General features: G+C 38.7%; 2 protein-coding genes across 10 annotated transcripts in view; one reads left to right on the top strand and one right to left on the bottom strand.

The window, feature by feature from the left end:
• Positions 1-10,865, bottom strand: part of TACC2 (transforming acidic coiled-coil containing protein 2) — a 157,622-nt gene extending 146,757 nt beyond the window's left edge. For 4 of the 9 annotated variants that reach the window (XM_054206582.1, XM_054206589.1, XM_054206585.1 and 1 more), the window contains exon 1: positions 3,192-3,783. The gene's annotated coding sequence lies outside the window, so the exon portion shown is untranslated. Of the gene's footprint in view, positions 1-3,191; positions 3,784-3,816; positions 4,018-7,207; positions 7,300-10,649 lie in introns of those variants that run through there. The other 5 variants (XM_054206591.1, XM_054206590.1, XM_054206583.1 and 2 more) reach the window with 4 other exon arrangements.
• Positions 10,866-11,154: 289 nt separating this feature from the next.
• Positions 11,155-22,823, top strand: NSMCE4A (NSE4 homolog A, SMC5-SMC6 complex component). Its single transcript, XM_054206605.1, has 11 exons — positions 11,155-11,591; positions 13,202-13,282; positions 13,876-14,006; positions 15,077-15,228; positions 17,716-17,815; positions 19,242-19,332; positions 19,828-19,922; positions 20,684-20,732; positions 21,437-21,528; positions 22,117-22,202; positions 22,736-22,823. The coding sequence occupies exons 1-10, from the start codon at positions 11,318-11,320 to the stop codon at positions 22,195-22,197; spliced, it is 1,146 nt and encodes a 381-aa protein (XP_054062580.1). The 5' UTR covers positions 11,155-11,317; the 3' UTR covers positions 22,198-22,202; positions 22,736-22,823.
• Positions 22,824-22,860: the final 37 nt, after the last annotated feature.

Raw genomic sequence — 22,860 nt, 5'->3', positions numbered from 1 at the left:
ATACAAAAGCTGACATGAAAGTTTTCTGCAGCCTGCGTAGTGACTTCCACCTCCCCCAGAATGAAGGCCCATCTTTCCAGAAAAAAGGTCAGTGGTTAGTATGAAAACTTGGTTTGACTTCCCTCATTGAAAGAAGAACCACAGCACGGACTAAAAGCTGCCCAGTCTTCGAGGTCAATCATTCTCTAATATTGCCATAAAATCATTCTCCAATATTGCCATTCTCTGATACTGCCATAACAGATGATAGATACAAGAGAATTTTAAAGAAAGCTTCAAGTGGTAAGAAAGGAATATCCACAGTATTCTTCAAAAATGCCTTCCTCTCATCCAGCAGAATGGAAGTTGACAATGAAGACAGGGACCCTACCACACCCTGCAGGAGATTTCACAACCTGAACCGTCACAGAGATGTCTCCCCTTCGGCCCCTCGGCCCTACGCCCGTGCCTACTCTGGAAACTCTCCAAACTATTACTTCTATTTCTACCCTGCTTGCTTTGTATCGAGCCCCACAAAATAACAAGCAAGCAATTACAATGTAAATTATTTTTTGTATAAGGGGGAAATGGTCTGCAGGCATAGCTGTGAATATGAAGGATAAGGTTGGAACTGGGGGCATTTATTTTATTTCTTTTTTGCAGTAGGCTGTTTGATTGGCTTTGAACAGGTTTCCTTTCTAATCAGCCCCACAAACCAGTGCCCATGTGACAATCCAAGCATATCCGGTCATTGTCCTGGTTTGAGGTAAAACAGAACCAATTTTCTGATTTGTAATTTTACTTTTTAGCTGGGCCTCTTCTAACTGAATAAAGTCTGAAATTAACAGCACATTGTTCAGAAACTGTTCACTCTCAGAGTGATAAGACCTGATTATACCAAGGAATGGTATGCACAGAGGCTCTTGCTTAGACTTATTGCTGTAACAACCAAGGTCAGCTAACTTCGCTGCTTGCCCCGTTAGAGGGTCGGAAGCAGAGGAGCGTAGAGGGGTCCCACCTGCAGGGAGGAGCAGACGGGACAGGTGACCCAACACTGACCAAGAGGGTATCCCATCCCATCTGCATCACGCTCAATATAAAAGCTGAGGGATCAAAGGGGCAAAGGGGGCTCTGGCTCGCTTTTTCTTCAATGGCCGACGTCTGAGGAGGACCCTGTCTGTTCGTCTGCCTTTGATCCTGATCCGAGCATTCCTGACTCTAGTTCTGGAATTCAGCTCCTGTCCATCGCTGACTCCAGTCTGGGACTTTCCCTGTGTCTGCTGGTGACGCGATCATCATCCTGGGAGCTGGATACGGTTTTGTATATATTGTATACTTTTTTTTCTTTAATTTTTATTATTCTATTATTATTTACTATTTTCTTATTCATTATTATTTTCATTAAAGTAGTTTAGTTCTTTTTTCTAAACTAGTAAATATCCTTATCTCTTCCTCTGCTCTCTGAAGAGGGCAGGGGAGGGCCATCTGTCGTTCTGATTGGCCAATCTGGCCAAAACCATGACAACAACTTGCTTTACTGATAAAATAACCAAGCCATAATATAACTTAGATGAGCTTAGATCAGCTTTTTCATAGACTAGGTTGCTTTCCACAGCTTGCCCTGGGATTGTCAAAACGCTTGATGAACAACACTAACTAGACAATTCCGGAGCACGTGCAAAGTGACAACTGATCTCCCTAAACCAGAGTGTCCAAGCCTGTTATTGTCACAGATCTCTGTTCTAAAGATGGTAAAATGCAAGGATGTAGATGTAGACGATGTAGATGTAGATGCAGATGCAGGGTACTGAAAACTAAGACAGTGAGGATTAGTTCTTCCATCCGTAGGCCTATCTGACATTTCTGGCCAAGTACCAGCCCTTCTACATTTCTACTTTCCCAAATCCCCTTAAAACAAGATGTATGGATATATGTATTACCATCTACTTAATTAATCTCTGAATTTATAATTAAAAAGCTTTGACATGAAGGGATGGAGATTCTTTTCTTAACTCCCACATGTATAGCAGGTTTCTAACCTATATCTTGGGCTGTGTGGAGTGGAAAAGGTCTACTCCTAAGTAATTAGCAGCTTGATCCTGAATAGCTGAATCACAAGAAACAAACTCAAGCTATAAGCACTTTATTTTTTTGGATAAGATCAGATTTTGTAGGAAACACCAACTTTATAATACACATAGAAGCCTGTCTGCCATTGTCATCCTGTGTCTGTCAATATGATTGTTAGTTTCTGCCTGAAGATAAATCTATCTTTTTAAAGGCAGTTACTTGAAAAATAGTTTTCAAAATATACAAAACATACCAAAACATTGTGGTAGTATAAACTCTGTTCATTAAAAAATTCCAGAAATAATTGTCTATGGTCTTACCTGTTTACAACATATTTCAACAGAATGTCATCTATGTTCAAAATAATAACATAATCAAATTCTTGTTAATCTCAAACTAGTGAAGTATTATTTTAATCTGATTAGTTCTCCTAGTGGGAAAGGCTAGAAGTGACTTCAACTGCCTCAACATCTATAAAAGGTTTGGGTCACCAGAGGCAATATTCTGCCTACAGATGTTCAGTATTGTGTTTTACAGCCTGAAGCAAACATCATTATGCATGAAAGGACGAAACACCATAGTCAGTTCTCACTTAAGAACATCATGAAACATCTATGTAATCTTTGCAGTGACTAGCCAGCTAATTTTATCTATGAAATTTTGCATGAGAAACAAACATTCTTGTCGTTACATGGCAACTTAAAATCAACAAGCAATGCATTCTGAAACAAATCCTTAGAACTATTTCTGAAAAAGAACAACGGTGGAAGAGAGCCATATTTAAAAACTCCAGCATTTGCAAATAGCTATTACAGTCTGTAATGTTGTAACATGTTTGTAAAACAGCTATTTTAGGACATGCACACTTAATGATCGGTCTTCTGGTCTTAGAAAGATACTGACTAAATAGACATCATCTTGTAGACTACTTTATAGGTTTTGTGGATTGTAAAACAAGTTATACAAGAGCCCATGGAACTACAGAACCTCAAAGGAGACACTGTTTTTTTCTGGTAAGGAGAAAAGTTTCTTTTACTTGTAAGACACTCCCTTTGCCTTTTTGCAATGTCTAAAACATAATTAGTAAACTGTTTTGAGTCTAGACATTTCTAATTTTAAAGAACTAATAAAAAATTACTTACCCAATTTTCCTCTAGACTAAAAATGAAAATGTACCACTCTGTCCCTGATTTTTATAACCTTCTGCACTCCTTCACGCCTAGCTGGTGTATGGATCCCCTTTCTCCCTGGATCACATGAAAGTGTTCTATTAATGTGAATTGGCTTATGTTTGAGAACACTATGCTGGATAGCTATGAAGTGTAAGGAATCTGACCCAGGGAGCTGTAGGGCTATGACACATCAGTTCTTCACAGGAATTCTCAGTTGCTGGATGAGAATAACACGAGATAGGTCCTGTACACGGGGTGCCGACTGCTGTCGTTGTTAGTATACTGTTTGCTTAAGGCAGTGAGACAAGTTCCACGATACTCCAATGTAACTGGAATTTTACCCTCTGGCTTTTCACTCGAGGACTATAACTACTAAGTATCAGGCTGTCTCTCTCACCTGACTAACTTAGTAAGCTATGTTTGGGAAAATGAATCAGTTTAGCACGTGGCAAACATATATAACCACAGCATGGCTAAAACTGATAGCTGCCGTAAGAAAACCACTGCAAGTCAGCACTGCTCCACATATTTCATGAGTGATACTTTGCTGGAGTTCAGAATAAACATTCAAAGTCTGGGAATGCTAGCAGATTACCTGGCAGGAGGGAGAGAAGGAAAAAGCAGAAGTCTCCTGCCTCCGTTCCATTCTTCATCCCTTTGCTGTGTTCAGTCTTGTCTTGCCCATGCAGTCAGAAAAGAGGGAAAGCAGCTTGTTTCTCCTCTTGATGGATAAGATGGATCTTTCAGACCACTTGTTTGAATGTAGCGGTTGAAGTTAGAGCGTCGCATGTAAGCCCTTCAGGAAAAAAACATGCCACTTCAGTACAGAGTTGTTTTAACTATAAACCACCAAAGCACGTGTCATTGGAATAGGAAACCCACACCAATCATAGAAAAGACTTTTAAGTAGAGCATGCTTTCAGTTACTTGGTACTTTTGGAAAATCCTCCCTTGGAATACATTATTTCAGAGAGGAAAAAATTATTTCTTTCATAATAGCTTGTGAGTTACAGGTCTTTAAACACATGTAATAAAAATATGTTCACATCAGCACAAGATATGAAGAAATGATTGCTGTGATAGGATTAAATCTATCACAGAAGTGCTTAGGTTTAAGTCAATTGTTCGCATGGTGTTGGCAATGTCTAATAGGTGATAACTTCTAGAGATTGCTATAAAGAAAAGTGAATTCCTATGAATTTTCTGGGAATACAGAAATCATTGGCATATTAAAACTTCGATGTCCAAAAAATTGCCATGCAATTATGCGAAATATGGGCACAGCTCTACAGAGCACTAATTGGCTTTTTATTTTGCAAAAATCTAACATTGTTCTGCATTTGCTTTTAATTCCTTTTTTCCTCCATTAGAAACGTACTGGGTGGACCACCAAGGCAGCAGCTGTCTGGCTATTCTCTGCTCTGAGGCATCAGTGATGTATGTATATATTTCCTGCTCTTTCTTCCAAAGTTTTTTTTTCATTTTCCTGAACTAAATCACTGTTTGATTGTAGGGGAAAAGTGGAAGGTTTTGAGCATTTTAGTCTCTGTCAGCATGACTTCCACATGTTGTTGTAGCAACCTTGTGTCAATCTTTCACTTAATGAAACCTTCCAAGTCATAAAGAAAGAGTTCCTGGTGCCAATGAGGGTTTGATCCTGACAGGGTTTTTTCACTGACATTCCACCAGATTGGGCCCCAGTTTTTTTTCAGAGTGCTATTAATAATTGTTCTTTCATATTCCTCTGAAAATACCTTCTTAAACTGGCACAATGTATACTGTGATTTGATGGGCTGTAACCTAATCCACTTTGCTGAAAGAATATCTGGTGCCAGGTTTTTACCTCCCATGGGATTATCTGTAAATATGGAAATAAAAGCTTCCGCAAGAATCAAGTATATGAACTTACACTTCTACATTGCTAAAACAATTTTTTTAAGTTAGCTACACTCATTAAAAGAAATTACCCTCATCTGTATTTGCTTGCAGAGCTGGCAGCTGAATTTTAAGTACCTCAGACGTTTTATTTCTGATGTTTTCAATTAGTCTAGGCCCCATTTCAGATTACCAGGATTATCTTCGTGTCAGGAACAGCCATCACAGGGCAACAGGTCCTGTGTTGCAATGTTCTTAGACAATTAATTTCTTACTTTATCCCTTCATCCCCAATAGCAGCAATTATTTGGGTGTATTTGAGGGAAAGGCAAAAAGTTTATGCTTTAAAATCATATGCAACACTCCTGGGCAGTCACTAAACCGTCTCATTTAAAAACATGTCTTTCTTCATTAAGGCCCAGGGTCTTCACAGCAGGAGACCAATCTTCCAGAACTGGACAAATGATTAGATTTGATACTAAATCTAATGGTGGTAGATCCACAGTTTATTGGCTCTAGATGAGAGCACCTGCAGGCTGGGCAGCTTCCAAGCTATTTGAGATGCACAGTCAACACCACTGGTAATTCATTTCTCAGCACCATAAAAAATCCCCATTATTTCTCTATATTTGATGACAATGGAGACTGCCTATTGCTTCCTGAAATACAGTATCCATTTGAGCTGCTGTGTATCATGGTATATACAAAGTATGCAGATTTAAGAACTAAAATTCAGTTGGAGATCCTCTGCTAAATGCCAGAAACTTTATGTGCATTTCTGCACTCTGACAGGAGGAAAAGGAAGGAACGGTGAAGTCTGCACACAGTGAATCTCTGCTAATAAATTTGAGATATTTATTTTAAGATTCCTTTATGTGAGTCTTCTCAATGGGAATAAGTTTTTGCATATATGCATTTATGAGAACTGAATGAACATCAGATGAAAAAATAGTCTGGTGAGTAAAAACAATTTGAGAATCTCACAATCAGCTGAACATGGACCGTTTACTTAAGTTACTGTTTTCACTGTTGATGATAACAATTGGCATATATGCACAAGAATAGTCAGGAAAGTAGAGATCTGGTATCTGGACGAGCAGAACTCTCAAAATAAAAATGCAGGGGAATGTCTGGCAATATTACAAAGTGTTTAGTTCATATTAAGCATAGTCAGATGATATTTAAAAACTGTAACTCACATATACTCACATTTGTTAAGCCTATATTTCCATCCTGACATCTGGACTCACTGGGAGGAGAAAGTCCACATATGTTAAGGGCATATAAGGTAGTTTCTTAATAATATCCCCTTATATTTCCTCTCTTTCTGAAGCCATGTGTTGTGAGTAAGCTTACAGAAGGCAATGGCATTATTTTGGAAGGGGAGGTCTGGGACATGAGAGGTGATATCGCATGTGTTGTAAACTAATTTTCAGATAAATAATGTAATTCTTAAACAGAGTTAGTGGCATAGGTGGCAGAATCTGCTGGTTGCATGATAACACTTCTGGCTTCCAGCTGTTAAATTACGTTTGAAAATCGGCTTACTGTACAGTCTGCTTGTGTTTTCCTAAGAAAATAACTGTCAGTGAGATGCCATATCACTGTGAACGGGAAGGAAACACTGCTGTGAATTCTTGTGAATAATGCACAATATTCCCTTGCAATAGCTGAGACTAGTAGGAGCTCCTCACAGTCTGTCCTACAGCCTGAAACACTGGTTTTAGCCCTCATTCTTATGCACTTCTATACCTTTCACTGTATGTATCAGGAACCTGCTGCCCACAATACTGCTACAGCACAGGTCAGTAATCATTTACTTGATAAGGTAGCTTATGGACAACTGTTACAGCAAGAGCTTGAAATACAAGATCTATTTACTGCGTGATTTATGCACTTCTTCCCATTGAAATCAACAGGAGTCATGAACCTAGACATCTTTGTACATTTAAGGCAGGCCTGCAGAACATATGTGCCTACATACATGCAGGATAATCACTGCTGGCACAATGGCTCTGTGTCCCGCTCTGGTTATGAGACAGCACGCTGAGGGTTGTGCTGACAATTCCACCCCTGAAATTCTGTCCTCCTGCAGAAAGCTGCAGTTATACCTTTGCCCTCAGTGCTCCCAGATTCAGTTTCTCCAGATGACCCAAGATGACGTGGTACTTGGTTGTGTTGTTTGAAACTGCCGGTCTGTTCTCTGCAACAAGAAGATGGAATAGGAATTAGGAGCCCTGAGAGCATCCACCTTGCGTCTCACCCACAGCTGCACGGTGTATGCTGTGAGACCGGCGCATACGGAAGAGCAGCAGTAGGCTTTTCCTCTCATGCCTACCACTTCCAAGTGATGTGTGTAGCTTCAGTGAAAGAGGTTTTTGTCATGGAACTGAAAACTAAATTCCAATTAAACTCCCCTGATCTATGTAGAGTGGTCTTATTTCACATATAAATATAAGCTACTGTATGTATGTGACAGTAATTGAAATCCTTTTATAGTGCACAACATTCTTGTTAAAAGTGAATTTGTATGCTGCTTGGTATTTGTTGTACAATTGTGCTTTTTAGTGTTTAATTTTTGGTTAACATGGCTTGCCTCTTTAAGAACACTTTTTGCTACGATATTTTATATTTGAGACAAAGAGCGGTCTGTGGGATATTTTGCTCTTGTACCCAATGAGTAAAAGGCCCTGCTTGTCTAAGCACCAAGAAAGGTCAAACACAGATTTCAAGAAAGGAAGCACCATCTTCAAAACTGCAAGATTAGGGTTTGTTTGAGCCTGGATACAACAGGATTTCCTCAGCAAGGTACTAAACCTTTCACCTCATATTGAACCTTTTACTATGCCTCCCGCCCAGCTCAGCATTTTGCATTTTGTACTGTATTACAAAGTCTTTGGAATAGGGACTATTCCTTACTACATGTTTGTGTACTGCACTGCACAATGGGCCCCAGTCTTGTTTGGATCCTGCCTTGAGACTTTCTGTATTAGGGTCCAAAACCATATTACTCATAATGAATTTGCAACGCAAATTTGACAGCACTCTACTAGTCACACAAAGTACAAGAATAGAAAGTTGTTCAAAAGTTCAAACTATAATTAAATCATTTTGCACTGAAAAATGAAATTTTTTAAACTTATATTTTGAAAGAGAGCTGCAGTCTGTAGTCCAGCAGAAGTACTGATTTGGGGAAGACAAGGAAGATCCGCGACTGTATATTCAACAGTCTGATCTATGAAGATGTTTCAGAACACCTGCTAAAAATACTCTAATAAAACACCACAATAATTAGAGTAACACAATAGTATTAATCACATAATGAAGTACAAAGTGTTATGTATATATTTTGTAGGATTATTTTAATTTTGAAAATTAAGCAGAGAAAGCTACAAACAAATTCTTAGATTCCTTGCAATGAAAAGGTATGATTTTTGAAAAGCCATTAAGAAAGTTCCTATAAATCAACTTTTAACATACTATATTGTTATTCTAATCATGCATTATAATAAAACTCGTATTGATAATTTGGAATTATATTAAGTGTTACCCCTTGTCTTTGAAACAATGTATTGGGAGAAAATCATCCTTTAGAATAGCTTTGTTGGAGACAATGGATTCACACAAGGAATTAATTTTGATGGGCAGTATTTTTGCACGGACCAGAGCTTGTGCAGACTTCTGAAGTTTCGTATTAATTGTGCCAACCTGTGGTAAATCATGCATTTAGATTTTGCCTGAAGTTTCACAAGTACATTAAGTTTTCAGGAGAACCCAGCACACCTCTGGATTAATGTTCAACTGAATAATGAATGTAAGAAAACATGGAGTTGACTATGTGTACTATGAAGAAGATTGTGTTTTGGGACTTCAGGGGAGGATGGAAATCCCTGCTACTTTATGTCTTCTTTCAAAAAATCTGGGATTCATCAATGCAAGTTTTTGTTGTTAAAGATCTGCCTTCTTAATAAAATGACTTTTAGTTTCTGTTAAAATTACAGAATACTTCCTCCCAATGCCTTTTCTGTAATAAAAAGTGGATTTCATCCTGTATCAACATGAAAGATTCCCAAATTTGAAAATCTCTTATAATGCTAGCGTTCATGATACCCAGAATGCCTTCTTTTTCTAACTTGTTATACGAATATACATTAACAGTGAAAGAAGAGTTAATTGGAAGACATAGTCTTGCAATTATGAATCCTATGAAAGAGAACTTGCTTTAGAACCAATATAAAGTCAGACTTAAATTATCCGAATGATGATGAAGCTACTTCTCTTTGTCTCTCCGTCTGCTTTACCAGAAAATTTCCAGCCTACTGAAGCCTTCAAGAAGTCGCTGTGGAAGCGTGAAGGTTCTGAACTCTTGCCTCCTGTTTCACAATTTACTGAAATTGTAAAAATTTCTAGGCAATCCTATCACTATGTTTGAACACTAGATAGTATGCTGAAGCAGAGAGCATATGCGTTAGCGTAACACTATGAACTCCATGATTAAGGGATGTTACATGCTGTAACCAGGAAAGCAGAAATTAAACCTTTAGCACATAAGGCTGTTTTAAGACAGCAACTTAATATTATTATATAGTCTTTTAATTCTCTTTTCATCAGAATCTTCTGCAAACTCTGTACTCACAACTGAGGTAGACTGCTAATGATTGTTTTAACTGATTGGTGTAATAACATAAACCAAAAGTCTACTTCAAGGAACTCTTAAAGTAGGATCATCGGGATGCCAGAAATAATCAATTCATCACACTTCCTAAGCTACAGATATTTATAAAACAGTTGTACTACTTATGATGATCTACGAGAAAATAAAGGCAATGAGGGACATTACTTGGCCCACTGCTCCAGATCAGAAGCCAGATCCACCATTACACTAAACTCAACTCTAATGATACTGGCACTGGGAAAGGAACGGAAAGAGTGGAGAAACTGTATATTAAAGAAATTTTAGTCTGTAATATAAAATGCTCGTAATGAAATGACAATTTGAATGTTGATGAATTTTCCAGACTTGTAATGCTTGGTTGTGGATAATTTAAAACTACTGAAGATACAGTTCTTCCTGGTAAATTATTCTTACATTTAACTCAGCTTTTAACTTCGTTGGTTTTTGTATAAACACCACCTCCTGTCATGATTAACTAGTTTAGTCTATTCCACTTCAAAGTATACCTTTATTACTTTATTTGCCAAAGCACAGATCCCTGCTTAGTGAATAATCTATACATTTGTGTGGAAACATACAGCATATTTGAGATGCTCCATCAAGTACAGCATCCCTTTGTCTCTAATTTTCAACTCCTTAGATGTTAGGGCTTAAAGGCAGATAAAAGATTCATTACCATCAGGTTCATCACTACATTTCCACTCCTTAATAAAGGCGAAAGTTCCAGGACTTTCCTGCTCAACTTTTTGAAGGCAGAAAACTTGTTTAAACCACGAGGTAAAAAGTCACGCCTCGGAGGCCTGTGAGCGGCCCTTTCGGGGATTTATTCGAAATTACTTGGGCGCAATTTATTTTTGGAGCGAGCCAAAGACAACTACCTGCGAGGCCCGACGCCGCCGGGCTGTCGCATTCCCGCCGCGTTACGAGATCGCCGTTCCCTCAGAGAGGGGGGAGGAGGCCGCCGTCCCCCTCAGAGGAGAGGGGTCCGCCGTTCCCTCGGAGAGAGGAGGCCGCCGTTCCCCTCAGAGAGGGGGGGGGGCGACCGCCGTCCCTCTCAGAGAAGGAAGGGGGTCCACCGTTCCCTCAGAGAGGAGGGGGGGAGGCCGCCGTTCCCCTCAGAGAGTGGGGGGAGGCTGCTGTTCCCCTCGGGTGGGGGGACACCGCCGTTCCCCTCAGAGAGGGAGCCGCAGTTCCCCGCGCCGCCTCCCTGAAGGAGCAGCGACACCGCCAGCCCGAGCAAGCCACTGCCGCCGTACAGCGTAAAGCCCTCGGCCTCCCGCCGGCTCACGCACCGCGGGCTATGCTCATCTTCCACCGCGGCAGCGACCTCCCGGAGCGGGCTGTGGCGCCGCTGGCCCCTCCCACCGCCCTCGCCCCGCCCCGTCCCCGCGGGTTTGGCCCTTGCCGGCCGCCGTCGCGACCGGTAACAGCGTCTCCGCGGCCTTGGCGCCTTCCGCGGGGCCAGGCTGCCCGGGCGGCGGCCTCGGCGGCGGCCTTCCGTGCCTTTTTCGCGGTGGCTGGTGAAGGCTCGGGGTGCCGACCAGCGATGTCGGAGGCGAGTGGGAGCGATGATTTCTCCTCCTCGCAGAGCTCGGGCGCGGGCCGCCTCTCGCTACCATCCACCTCCCGTAACGGCGCCGTGCCCCAGCACAAGCAGCAGCGGCCGTCGAGCCGCCCGGCGGCCCCCGAGGAGGATGGAGAGGAGCCGGAGTCGGCGGGGGAGAACCCTAGGCGGCTGGAGAGCGCCGAGGTTGCCGGCGATGAGCGGAACAGGAGGATGATCCGGAACCAGTACCGGGAGCTCATCTACAGTGTGCAGCGTAAGCCCGGGGTGCGGCTCCCCCCGGGGGCGGCCCGGAGCGGGCTGTGGGCCGCCGGCCTGTCCCCGGGGCCGGACGCGGCTCTGCCCCGGCCTCTTTGTCGAGGGGAAACGTGGGCTGCGAGGGGGTGCCGGGGCAGTCCCTGGGAGTGCCAGGCTGGTAACCTGCCCGTGGTGTTTGAGGAACTCTTCAGGTTTCCGTGGGAACTCCGAGTTCCTTGGCCTGCTGAAAGTTTGGGCCTGGAGTTAGGTGGAAATTTGCCTCCCTGGAAGCATTTGCACGCCCAGGGATAGCAAGGTTATAAGGGCCTACGGGAAAGCTGGGGAGGGACTCTTTTATCAGGGAGTAGAGCACTAGGACGAGGGGTAACGGTTTAAAACTGAAAGAGGGGAGTTTTAGATTAGCTATTAAGAAGAAATTCTTTGCTGTGAGGGTGGTGAGCCCCTGGCCCAGGTTGCTCAGAGAAGCTGTGGCTGCCCCATCCCTGGAGGGGTTCAAGGCCAGGCTGGACGGGGCTTGGAGCAGCCTGGTCTGGTGGGAGGTGTCCCTGCCCAGGGCAGGGGGTGGAACCAGATGATCTTTAAGGTCCCTTCCAACCCAAACCATTCTATGATTTACCCACACTTAATATGTGTGACTGCATTGATGCAGGAGAACCATCAGCTTTAGACCTGGAGATATACTGATAGCCTTTAATTTTGCGTTCATGGTGTTGGAGCTTTAATTTGAAACTGTTGGAACCAGTACCTGCCTGGACCAGGAAGTTATTCTTAGGCTTTTCAGAAAGTGCTATGCGATTTTTTTTTTTTTTTTTTTTTTTTTTCCTTTAGCATCTCTCTAGATAGGTGTGTCAGTACTTCTCCTGTGTATGTTTGGAATGTGCTGTTTTTCTCATGAAAGCATAACAGTGGTTGTTTGAGTAAGCACTGCAAAATTAAGCAACGTGCGGTGTTGGTTGTTTTCTGTGTGCTTGCTAAATTTGTGGGGTTGTTTTACAAGACAATACAACGCAGCTTATGGATGATCCAGTCTGTGATTATGCAGAAAAGCAACAGTGGTATGTCAATGCACTGAATATGGTGTATGTCCTTAAAAGCATTGCTGTGAGTAGCTGTTTAGAATTGAACATCTGAAAGCCTCATTTAATCGTATGTATACTGTTATGTGTAAGTCACTGTGTTTGATTCAGAAATCACCAAGCATACGTTTTTGGTGGTTTAAGTGTTTCTTTCATGAAAGTCCTAAATAACTTACAGATAAGACAAATAAAATACAGAAAACTATAATATACGGTAGCTGTTTTGACACAGATATAGAAATTTTACTGGAACCCAGAGAAATCTTGGATCTGCTAACATAAATTCAGCCATATAAATCTTACTCAGTTGAAGCAAAATGAAAATTGCTTCTTCAAACTGAGTTAATGCATAAACATTAATAAAAATGGAGCCTACACAATCTTGCAATTCATGCGTTATAACTATATTTTTTATTTTTGTGTGTATGATGAGCTATGAACCAGCCAGTTTTGATTTAAGGTTTAAGTATGTATTTATTGATGCTTCTCTATTTAAGTAATTTAGGATTTCATTTGTGTCCCTTCCCCACAGAAAATCGTGAGGATATGCTGAGTTCAAAAAGCAACAGACTGACAGAAGCTTTGGAAGAGGCCAATAAACTGTTTAGTGGAGGTAAAACAAATTCTGTGGTCCTTATGAGAGGTGTTTGCTTGACAGTTGGCCAAGTGTGGGGCAATGACACCTTATAAAGAGGGCAAGAGAATGAAGTTGAGGTACAAGTACTTTATCAGAATTCTTAAAGTACAACTTGAAGTAGATATCTTTAGTTGAAGAGAAATTGTTTGAATAAGTTGATGTGATAAAATAAACATCATTACTTTAGTGTTTATTTGCACTTAGAAAGACTGCTTGCTTTATCTTGACTCTGTAGAACAATATATGTAAGTAGTACATATAAAAGATAACAGCGTAGAGGGCTTCATTTCACTTGGAGAGATGCAAAGCATGTCAATGAAAAATGCATTTTCTTTAAGATAATGTGTTATTTTTCCATGCTTGCCTTTGTCAATGTCATTGTCTTCTTTTCTCTCCTTCTTTTTTAAAAATGCAAATATTATTATAAGGATTTTTTAAGTAAGTATGTTAGAGGTCAGTACAATAAAATGATTTGCAAAGCTCTACACCCAGGAAAGTCTGTATGCTAAATTTTATTATTGTATTTTGGACAATTACATATTACTAACATAAATTCTTTTCTGTAACAGTTTCCTGTGCACGAGAAGCTGCATTGGATGCCCAATTTCTTGTCTTAGCATCAAATCTAGGAAAAGAGAAGGCCAATGAGTTGCACTCTGAGATGACAGCATTTGATTCACTAATGTTTGCAGAAGACTTGGTAAGTTCCAGACTCTGAATTTGCCAACAATTTTGCTAGAGGTTTGCTCTGTTTGTTACAGAATCATAAAATAAAAGCCTCAGACTGTGAGGCAGTACATGACAGCTCTCATGGATTTTAACATTCTTCCTATGAGTTCCTTTGATTAACTTTCTGGTTAGTGTTGTTAATTGTTTTAGGCTATGTATTAAGCGTTTCCAATATGCATAGGGGGAAAAACTACCTTAAAATGCAGACATGCCCCTCCATTGTTGCATTGCAGCTGCTTTATCACAGTTCAGTCAGTTCATGCTCTTCAGGTAGTCTTGTGCACTGTTTTATACCCACTCTTTTGTAGTTTCCCAGTAGCGAAGTAGTTTCTTTATCCTGTCTGCTCCTTTATATGGTTTTTGGATGCAGTTTTCAAGGCCGTCTGTCACTGACATGAAATGGGACTTCGGATTACTTGCATGCTTCTAGGCTAGACATGTTTGTCTCTTTGTACTCTGACTGGGTGGAAAAGTCAGTTCAGAATAGCTTTGAAGCAGACTCCCCCCCACCCTTGAAAGTTTTCTCTTGTGTTATGGTAAATTAATAAGGAGTCTGAGTCTTTGATCAAGAGTTCTGAAATATAAAAACCCATCAAGTTCAATTGTTTTATTGATGTTGCTCCTGTGGAAGTCTGGGTTGATGGATGCAGGGTTGGGCCAAGCCTGGGTTGGTTTTATGATGTTTGAGGAGCTAGGCTTCCTGGAAGCGTGTGCTGCTCGGAAACTGTGAGACATCTTAGCTTTATAGTACGATTTAAGTAATGCTTTGCTACTTCATACATCATTGAAATTCTGTTGGAATACAGGCATTTTTATTTACCTATAGCTCTTTTTTTCATTGCTTGCTGATGCTTCCTGAACACAAGTCTGTATGTGAGTGTTTTTCTGTTTTCATGTATCTTCAGGAAAGTCAAGGTTCTTATGCAGTGATATTAAATATTAATCTAGCAGGACAAACACCATAATACTGTATTTCAGCATTAATGTATCTACTGATCTTTCTCTAAGTGAATTTTCATTGCAACTTTCCTTCTTTTGTAGCTAACCTTCATGGGTATAAATCGCATACAAGTAGACGAAAATGACAGTGATTCTGAGAGCACTTCAGGTGGCTATTTACCTAGTAATGCCTGGCATAAACTGGGAGAAGAAACAGAAAAGTACTTCAGAAGAGCACCTTCTTTTCACTATATGTAAGTTTATTTAAGGAAATAGTATATACTGCAGCACAAGCTAATGGCCTTAATAGATTCTTATCTTTAATGCCCTGTGCTTGAATAGAGTTTAATCTCGGGTCACAAAGTGTCAACAAGAACTTCTGTGTGGTCTCTGTTCTTATGGTACAGTGAACTCATTGTCTCTACAATATTTTGTAATATTTCTCTCTTTGATTTTGATTTGGCTTGGCTACAAAATAGTATCACTTGTATCTAATAGACATAGTAAGGTATTATTGATTTATGTGTTTCAGACCAAAAAAAGGGTAGAAGTGATCCTCTTTGCTTTAAAAGCTGACTCTCTTTCTCTTCCTGTAGAGGCTGCAGCCAGAATCATGAATAGAGGAACCTTTTATTTTTCTTTCCCAGACAGTTATGTACGGTCAGTCTGTCAGGGTCTATATCTTTTACCTGATGATTGTATTATCATAAAGAGACCAACAGTTCTTCTTGTATGTCTGTGTTAATGGGTTGTCTTTTAGAATCTTGCTTTCTGTCTCTACCTCCAGAAGAAATCAGCTGATTACTGGCAAGTGGCCTTATATAGAATCAGCGTCATCTCTGCTTAGGCGTAGGCAGCCCATTTAGTAGGAGCCTTTTTAGCTGCTGTTAAATGATGGTTAGTCACCTGGCTTATAGACAACACTCCAATTTAAATCTCTGGTAAAGTCAGCCTACAATAGCAGGATCCAGTTCAATTAAATTACCGACGTTAGAGCTGATAGAATGTTATTCAGTTGTCTGTGCTTTTGCACTCGTTCCACACCCCCGTAAGTATCACTACAATTGTAAGAAAGTTGCTGAATATAATAATTTCATCATACAATATCTTATATTTAATGCTGGACAGCTAATTGATACGTTTCAAACTTATCTTTGCACTTTGAAGCTGTAAGCTCTAAACGATAAGTATATTTTCCAATCATTTTTACAGTCTTAAAACTGACTGCAAGAAAGACTTTGTTTTCTCATTAGTTGCATTTTGACATCTTGAGTAATAATGGCTGTCTTCTGATGGAGGATGTGTGAATATTAGCAAAATGTTAATTTTAAATAATAAGGTGTAGTCCTCGGTTTAGGAAAAGAACTACTTACTTCTGACTCCATCTATTCTTATCTGAGGCCTGAAGTGTTGGGTGGTTTTTTTCATGGTCAGTCTATGACTTCTGAAATTGAGCAGTTGCAACTCACCCAAGATCGGAAAAAATATGTGCTGCAGAATTTCTGGGTACCTGCTGAACTAACTTGAATTGAGTCTCAATTCACACTCTCTCCTTTAGGCATCTAACTTGGTGGAGATTCAAGGCAACCAAAGTTAGGAGCCTAAGTTCCTTATATAGTCAATGGAGAGAGGTAAGCACTTCAAGAAAGTGCCTAAATCTAGCACGTATGTTACACTCACATTGTTTAATGAGAAACTTTGGATCTCAGTGTACTGAATGTTCTCTTGATTGATTATATTTTAACAATTTGTGGCTTTTTTGTTAAAAAAAAAAAAAAAAGCTTACTGCAAACTTGAACTTACAGAGACTAAACAATAGATGAGAAAGAGATAAATATTGTATGGAGAGAGTTTTCAGGCAAAAAAGTTTGTAATAAATTCAAATGGGGATATTTGAGGATATGAACCATAAACTCTGTTTCATTTCTTAACTACTTTTAAGAGAAGTAGATTTAATGTTTTCAGTTAAAAAAAAAAAAAGTTAGAATAATTGCATCAAATTTTATACATCTATTGATAATTCTTGTATGAGGCTGTGTTGTGGTTTATCCCTAGCAGCCAGGACCACGCAGCTGCCTGTGCAGTTCTCCCCCTGCCCCAGCAAGGCAGGGAGAAGAGGGAGAAAAGGAGGGGAAAGGATAAAAAACGCCTGGGTTCAGATAAAGGCAGTTTAATAGAATGATAACAGAAAAGGAAAAATAACAATAATAATAAAGGTAAAAGAATATACAAGACACAAGTCACTCTCACCAGCCGGTGAACTGGTGAACTGTCAGCATCCCGAGGAGTGATCCCAAGTACCCCCTGCCCCTGGCTGACCCCATGTATATACTGAGCATGATGCCACGCTATGGAATAGTCCATTGGCCATTCCATCGTTCTGTCTATGGGAAGCTGAAAGAATTCCTTGAAAAATATAAACATCACCTGGCAACAACTAAGCTGATATGCATTATTGATACTCCTTTCATACCAAATCTGAAACACAGCAATCACTAGGAAAAAAAAAATAAAAAAATTAACTTCATCCCAGCTGAAACCAGGACAGGCTGCCAACGTATATGGGGAGTAACTTCTGGGGATGGCTGTTTACAGAAGTCTCTAAATGTGACGAGGCTCTATTTTTAGGTATCAGTCATTACTTTGCACTTTTATCAGCAGATCAACTGCTCAGTACATAGATTTCTTAGCATACAATGTAAAATATATTACCATATATATGTTCTGTTTATTTTGGTTAGGTTGGGATCTTTCAAGTCTGATCCTCCTGTACCAAGACAACGGATTGAGAGGCAGAAAAAAGCTAGAGGAGGAGAAGAAAAACGAGCAATGCCTGCTCAGGTCTGTGAAGTGTTATCTTTATTAACGATTTGTTATGGCATAGTTACTACAAGTCGATTTTAAATCTTTCTGTTTGTGTTGTTTAGGGTTTTGTAGCTACAAAGTGTGTAGTACTAAAGGATACAGACTTAATTATTGGGCTTCTTGACTTGTTTTGTGTGGACTGCCATGTTTCACCGAGTGGAAGGAAACAGTATTTTCAGACTGATTTCAAGTTCAGAAATAGGACTTAGACTTATTTTTTCAATTTCAAATTAGCTTATTTGCTCTGTTGCTTGTTGCTTTGGAAGGAAACAAAAAAGAAACTTCTTTACATTAGTGTGTTTTCAACTTCTATTTAAAAAGTGTCTAACAGTGTGTGGCATTTGCACAGAAATGTGGTTAACACTACCAAACTAATTGGCTCACTTAACCACTGTTTTCCCTGCTTTCCATTTCCCAATTCTTTCTGTCTTGCTCTGTCAGAAAGGCAAAAATCTGAGAATACTTAGAGACGCTTACATTTCAAACTTTGAAAAAAAATAAATAAAATAAACCATGTTGTTATGGGAAACCTCTGACTGATAACGCCAATGCATAGAGGCAAAATGTTGAGTATGTCATTTTAAATACAGCCTACTTCATAATAATCCAAATAGTGATAGAGATTATTCTGATACAGTTTGTGCTTGGAAGAAGAGGAGCTGGAGGGTTTGAGAGAGTTGCTTCCAGAAGTGAGTGACCGCTGTTTGTGGTTTTACCTGGTACCAGGTAAACACTGATGGTCAGCATACATGTTAATCTGTGTTTGGTAAATATTATGTGTGAAACTTTCTGTAGCTTGCTTTATTGCAAGGTGCTCAAAGGAACAGTGGGGTTTAACAGGAACAGCAAACAGGTTACTGAAGACTGTACTTGGAAAGTGAATTTGGTACTCTGCTCGTCACCATACTGGGAGGATGATTTGAAGTACCCTGCTTTACAGATAATGAACAAATCTGTAAAATCACAATAATTGTGTCCTTTGACGATATCAAACTTGATGCCATGACGTTTCTTACATGTAAACTTAGGTGCCTTTTCTGAAAAAAAGTTAAAGATCTTAATGAACTGCCCTTCTACGCTTAAAATAAGCTTCTTCAGTAAACTCACAGACTGTGTACCTGGGTAACCCGGTTCCACAGAACTATTGGAAAGTAAGAGTAGACCTATAAACAGGCTCAAAACATACAGTTTGATATTGGTATTGGCCTTTCAGTTTGATATTGTAAACTGGGAATTAATTCCTAAAGCACTTCGTAAGTTGTCTCACGTTTGCATAAGTGTATCTGTAACACTGCATGTGTAGTAGACAGTAAAATTTATGTTATGTTCCTAAAAGGCCCTTTTCATATTCTTGTCTTACAACAGAGGTTATTTGAGGTGAAACTATGTTTCTTTTTTCCAGTTAAAAAAAATGGAGGAGTCTCATCAGGAAGCTACAGAAAAAGAAGTAGAAAGGATCTTGGGATTATTGCAAACTCATTTTAAAAATGATCGTAAGTATGATTCAATTAAGATTTAAAGCAGTAATTTGTTAAAATTAATACTCTTAATCCTCTACAGTTAAGAGGGGTTAAACTATAGAAACAAAATGAGGTGGAGTTTGCAAGTAGAAATCTTTATGTTGAAAACCATATACTATGTATTTTTTTATGACGCTAATCAGTTGCTGTTTGATTGCAAAGTAAATTTAAATCCTACCCACTCCCTCTTACTAAAGCATGCCGTATTTTAGAAGGAATCAAATAGTCACTGTGTATGTGTGTGGCAAAAGATGGGAAGAAAACAATATTCTCTAGAAACTGTTTCTTTCTGCAGGCAGCTTGGGGTTCAGCATTGTAACTAAATTGACAAACATTCACTTAGCTTTTAAAAGCTGACTTTCTTACATTTGTGTTTACAGATATTAGCTCTGTGTATACCACCTGTTTGGTTTTGTTTGTGTGTTTTTTTGTTTTTTTTTTTTAATAAACCCATTTTTTCGTCTCTAGCTGATACACCTATTTCCTTCTTTGATCTTGTGATTGATCCAAACTCTTTTGCACGCACTGTGGAAAACATCTTTCACGTGTCCTTCATTATAAGGGTAAGGCATGACATGTTCTTGAAGTCTTATTTTAGATCTTGGAATTACCTAGAAATATTGATTTGTTGTTTTTATGGCTTTAATATTGACAGATCAGGATTTAAATATTAGGAATCTTAATTGGTTTTATACAAACAGTCTATGATATTTTGGTAATTAAATAAAAAAGAAAACAGAGTTGACAGACTAATTTTTTTTTTTACTGGATTTGTCCAGACAATTAACCAACAAAACAAAAGCGAAATTTTTTGCTGTCAAAATACTTTTCAAAAACAGATTCTACCTCACATTATTTTAGATCACAGAGGAGTAGTCGTATAGAAGAGTTATTGAGGTTGTAGGGCAGTGTTTCGTGTTCTGTTGAATCTGTAGATTTGAATTTCAAACTATACTTTGTCTGATGAATAAAACGAATTTCGGAAAAGGGAAAAACTTACAAACATTTTGACTAAATTCAGGTTTATCGTGAATGCTGATGTGATTATGAAGGGTTAACTAAAGTATATTTAGTGAATAATAATGATTTTTAACAACTCAACTTTTTAATAATCAAGCAGTTACCAACTGTCCTATATCAGCCACATTCTTTATGAATAAGTGCTATATTTAAATAATTTTTCCTATTTAGTATGCCAATTAAGATTCTTTATCAATATGTGTACCTGTTTATGTAATATAGTAATTAAAAATATGAAATCTCAGTGCATTATCCTAATTAGATAGTTCTAATTTCTGAAACTTTAAATCCTACTGTTTTTTAGGATGGTTTTGCCAAATTGAAGCTGGATGATGATAAATTGCCAATAATAGGTAAAATCTAGCTTTAAAATACTATAATAATTTTTGTTAGAACATCGAAAAGTAGCTGTATCTTATGTGTTTGCAAAGTTTTACGTATATTTTTAGCTGCAAGAGTAGAGATTTGGGCATATGGAGTGAATGTAATTGAAGGCATGAAGAGATTTATGAGTAACTGAAAGGATTGAGTCTCTTTAAATATCAAAATATGGGAATAGGCCATTATGCTGATCAATAAAAATTAATTCAGTTAATAGAAGTAAAAGGTTATTGCTTTTCCTTTTAAGTGTTATTTTTGCTAATAAGTGTATGACCATTGTTACGCTTTGCTGAGAAAAGATATTTTTGTGTGCAAGAAGTCTCTGTCGTCTCTCTGAGTTGGGAAGTGCTGCAGCTTCAAAGGAGTTGAAAAGGCAATGCCATCCTATGTATGAGTTTTTTGGCTTTCATTCGCACAGGATATAAGACTTTGGTGGTATTTCGTAAAGGATTAAATACTTAGGTCCTTCTGGGACTCTGAGAAATGTTAGTTTCTAAATTTTTAGGAGGTAAGGTTAAAGAAATTTCTGAAGAAGCATATGGTCCTGGCTATTGATAGAGACTAGCTTAGTGGAGTATGTATAAATTGGTTTGCTTTTTTTGTGAAGCTTTTTGTGTTCCTGGAGGAAACTGATTTTCCAAGTGTAAAGACTATGAAAATACTGTATTTTGAACAGAGCCTTCAAAAGAGAATGAGGGAAAGGAGGATCACCATAGTGCTGGAGCACGGAACCAGGTTGTCATATCTCTGAGCCATCAGGAATGGAAGGTACAATAGAGAGCACTTGATACTTTTGATTATTTTTTTTTTTTTTTTTCTTAAGTGTAAGAACGCATCCGAGAGCTGTGCTGTGATGTACTCTGATGAGGATAGGTGTTCCTGTATATATTATCACTACATTTAATTTTATGGATTCCAGAACAATCACAAATCTAATGAATGTTTTTAACTGCAAGAAAACTGAGAATTGGGATAGCGATTTTATCTTTGATCCTTGAGGCTTGGTCAGTTTAAGTGCTTTTAAGTTGTGCAGTGACTCGCCTTTATTGTTTTATATGAGGACTGCATAAGTATGGAAGCTGTTTCTTCCCTTATATACGGTACTTGCTTCTAGAGGGGAAGTGCTCCATACAGTTTCCTCACTGTTTGCTGTTTGTAATAAATTTTAGACAAAAAGTAGTTTCTAGCACATACAACTCTACTTCTTTGTCCTTCACTTAGAATGTGCAGAAGAAACTTAGTAATTTGAAATAGTGCTTCAGTATGAAAAACATTATTACTTATCTCGTGGTAACTGCAATTAAATTGAAATAGCTCAGCGCTTGTAACTTACGTTCTCTTGTCATCTCTAACCAGGAGATTGTAGAAACATACGAAATAACAGAACCCATGATTAGTCCTCCTTATAGAAATGAAGATGAAATGGACATAGCTTAATTCAAGTAAGTTCAATAAATCAAACTAAATAAGGATACACTGTATCTTCCTTATGCATGTGGAAGAACTGCAGGGAAACTACCTGTGACTTATAAATGTAGAAAAACTATAAGCAGGATAACTGTATAACTTCGAACGTTTCTATATTCTTGATCCCTTCATGAAATGAAATGTCATCTAGTCTTCTATGCAGTAATTAACTGAAAAAAAACCCTGTATTTTTGTACTTAATGGTCAGTTAAATGATATACTTGAGTTAGTTTTTGGAATCTTACCCCTGGACTGCAATGCTGTGAAGAATCATAGCTTAGTTTTTGTACTTTTGTTATTTTTTTTTTAACCTAGTGACAGCTTATGAGTCAATAAAGTAGTCCGAAGAAGGACTTAGGGAAGCAGGGGAAGGGAAGACAGTCTGGTTCCCTCTAAAATCCTTTAAAAGATAGGATTGAATTATTTTATTGTCACAGTTGTTTGGCAAGTTTCAAATCTTAATGTGTGTTGTCTTATTGTCTTCTCTTTGTTTTTTCTTTTCCCCTAGGTGCCTTAAAGAAAATATTTTAAAATTGTTTCTTTCAGAGAAGATTTTATATGTATATATTGTAAAATTAAATTTATTTTTATTGGAACATCTTGACACTTTATATAAGCTGTCTTGTTTATACC

Source organism: Rissa tridactyla, chromosome 6, assembly GCF_028500815.1.
Source record: "Rissa tridactyla isolate bRisTri1 chromosome 6, bRisTri1.patW.cur.20221130, whole genome shotgun sequence".
Lineage (NCBI taxonomy): Eukaryota > Metazoa > Chordata > Aves > Charadriiformes > Laridae > Rissa > Rissa tridactyla.
This window is presented reverse-complemented; position numbering and strand designations above follow the sequence as displayed.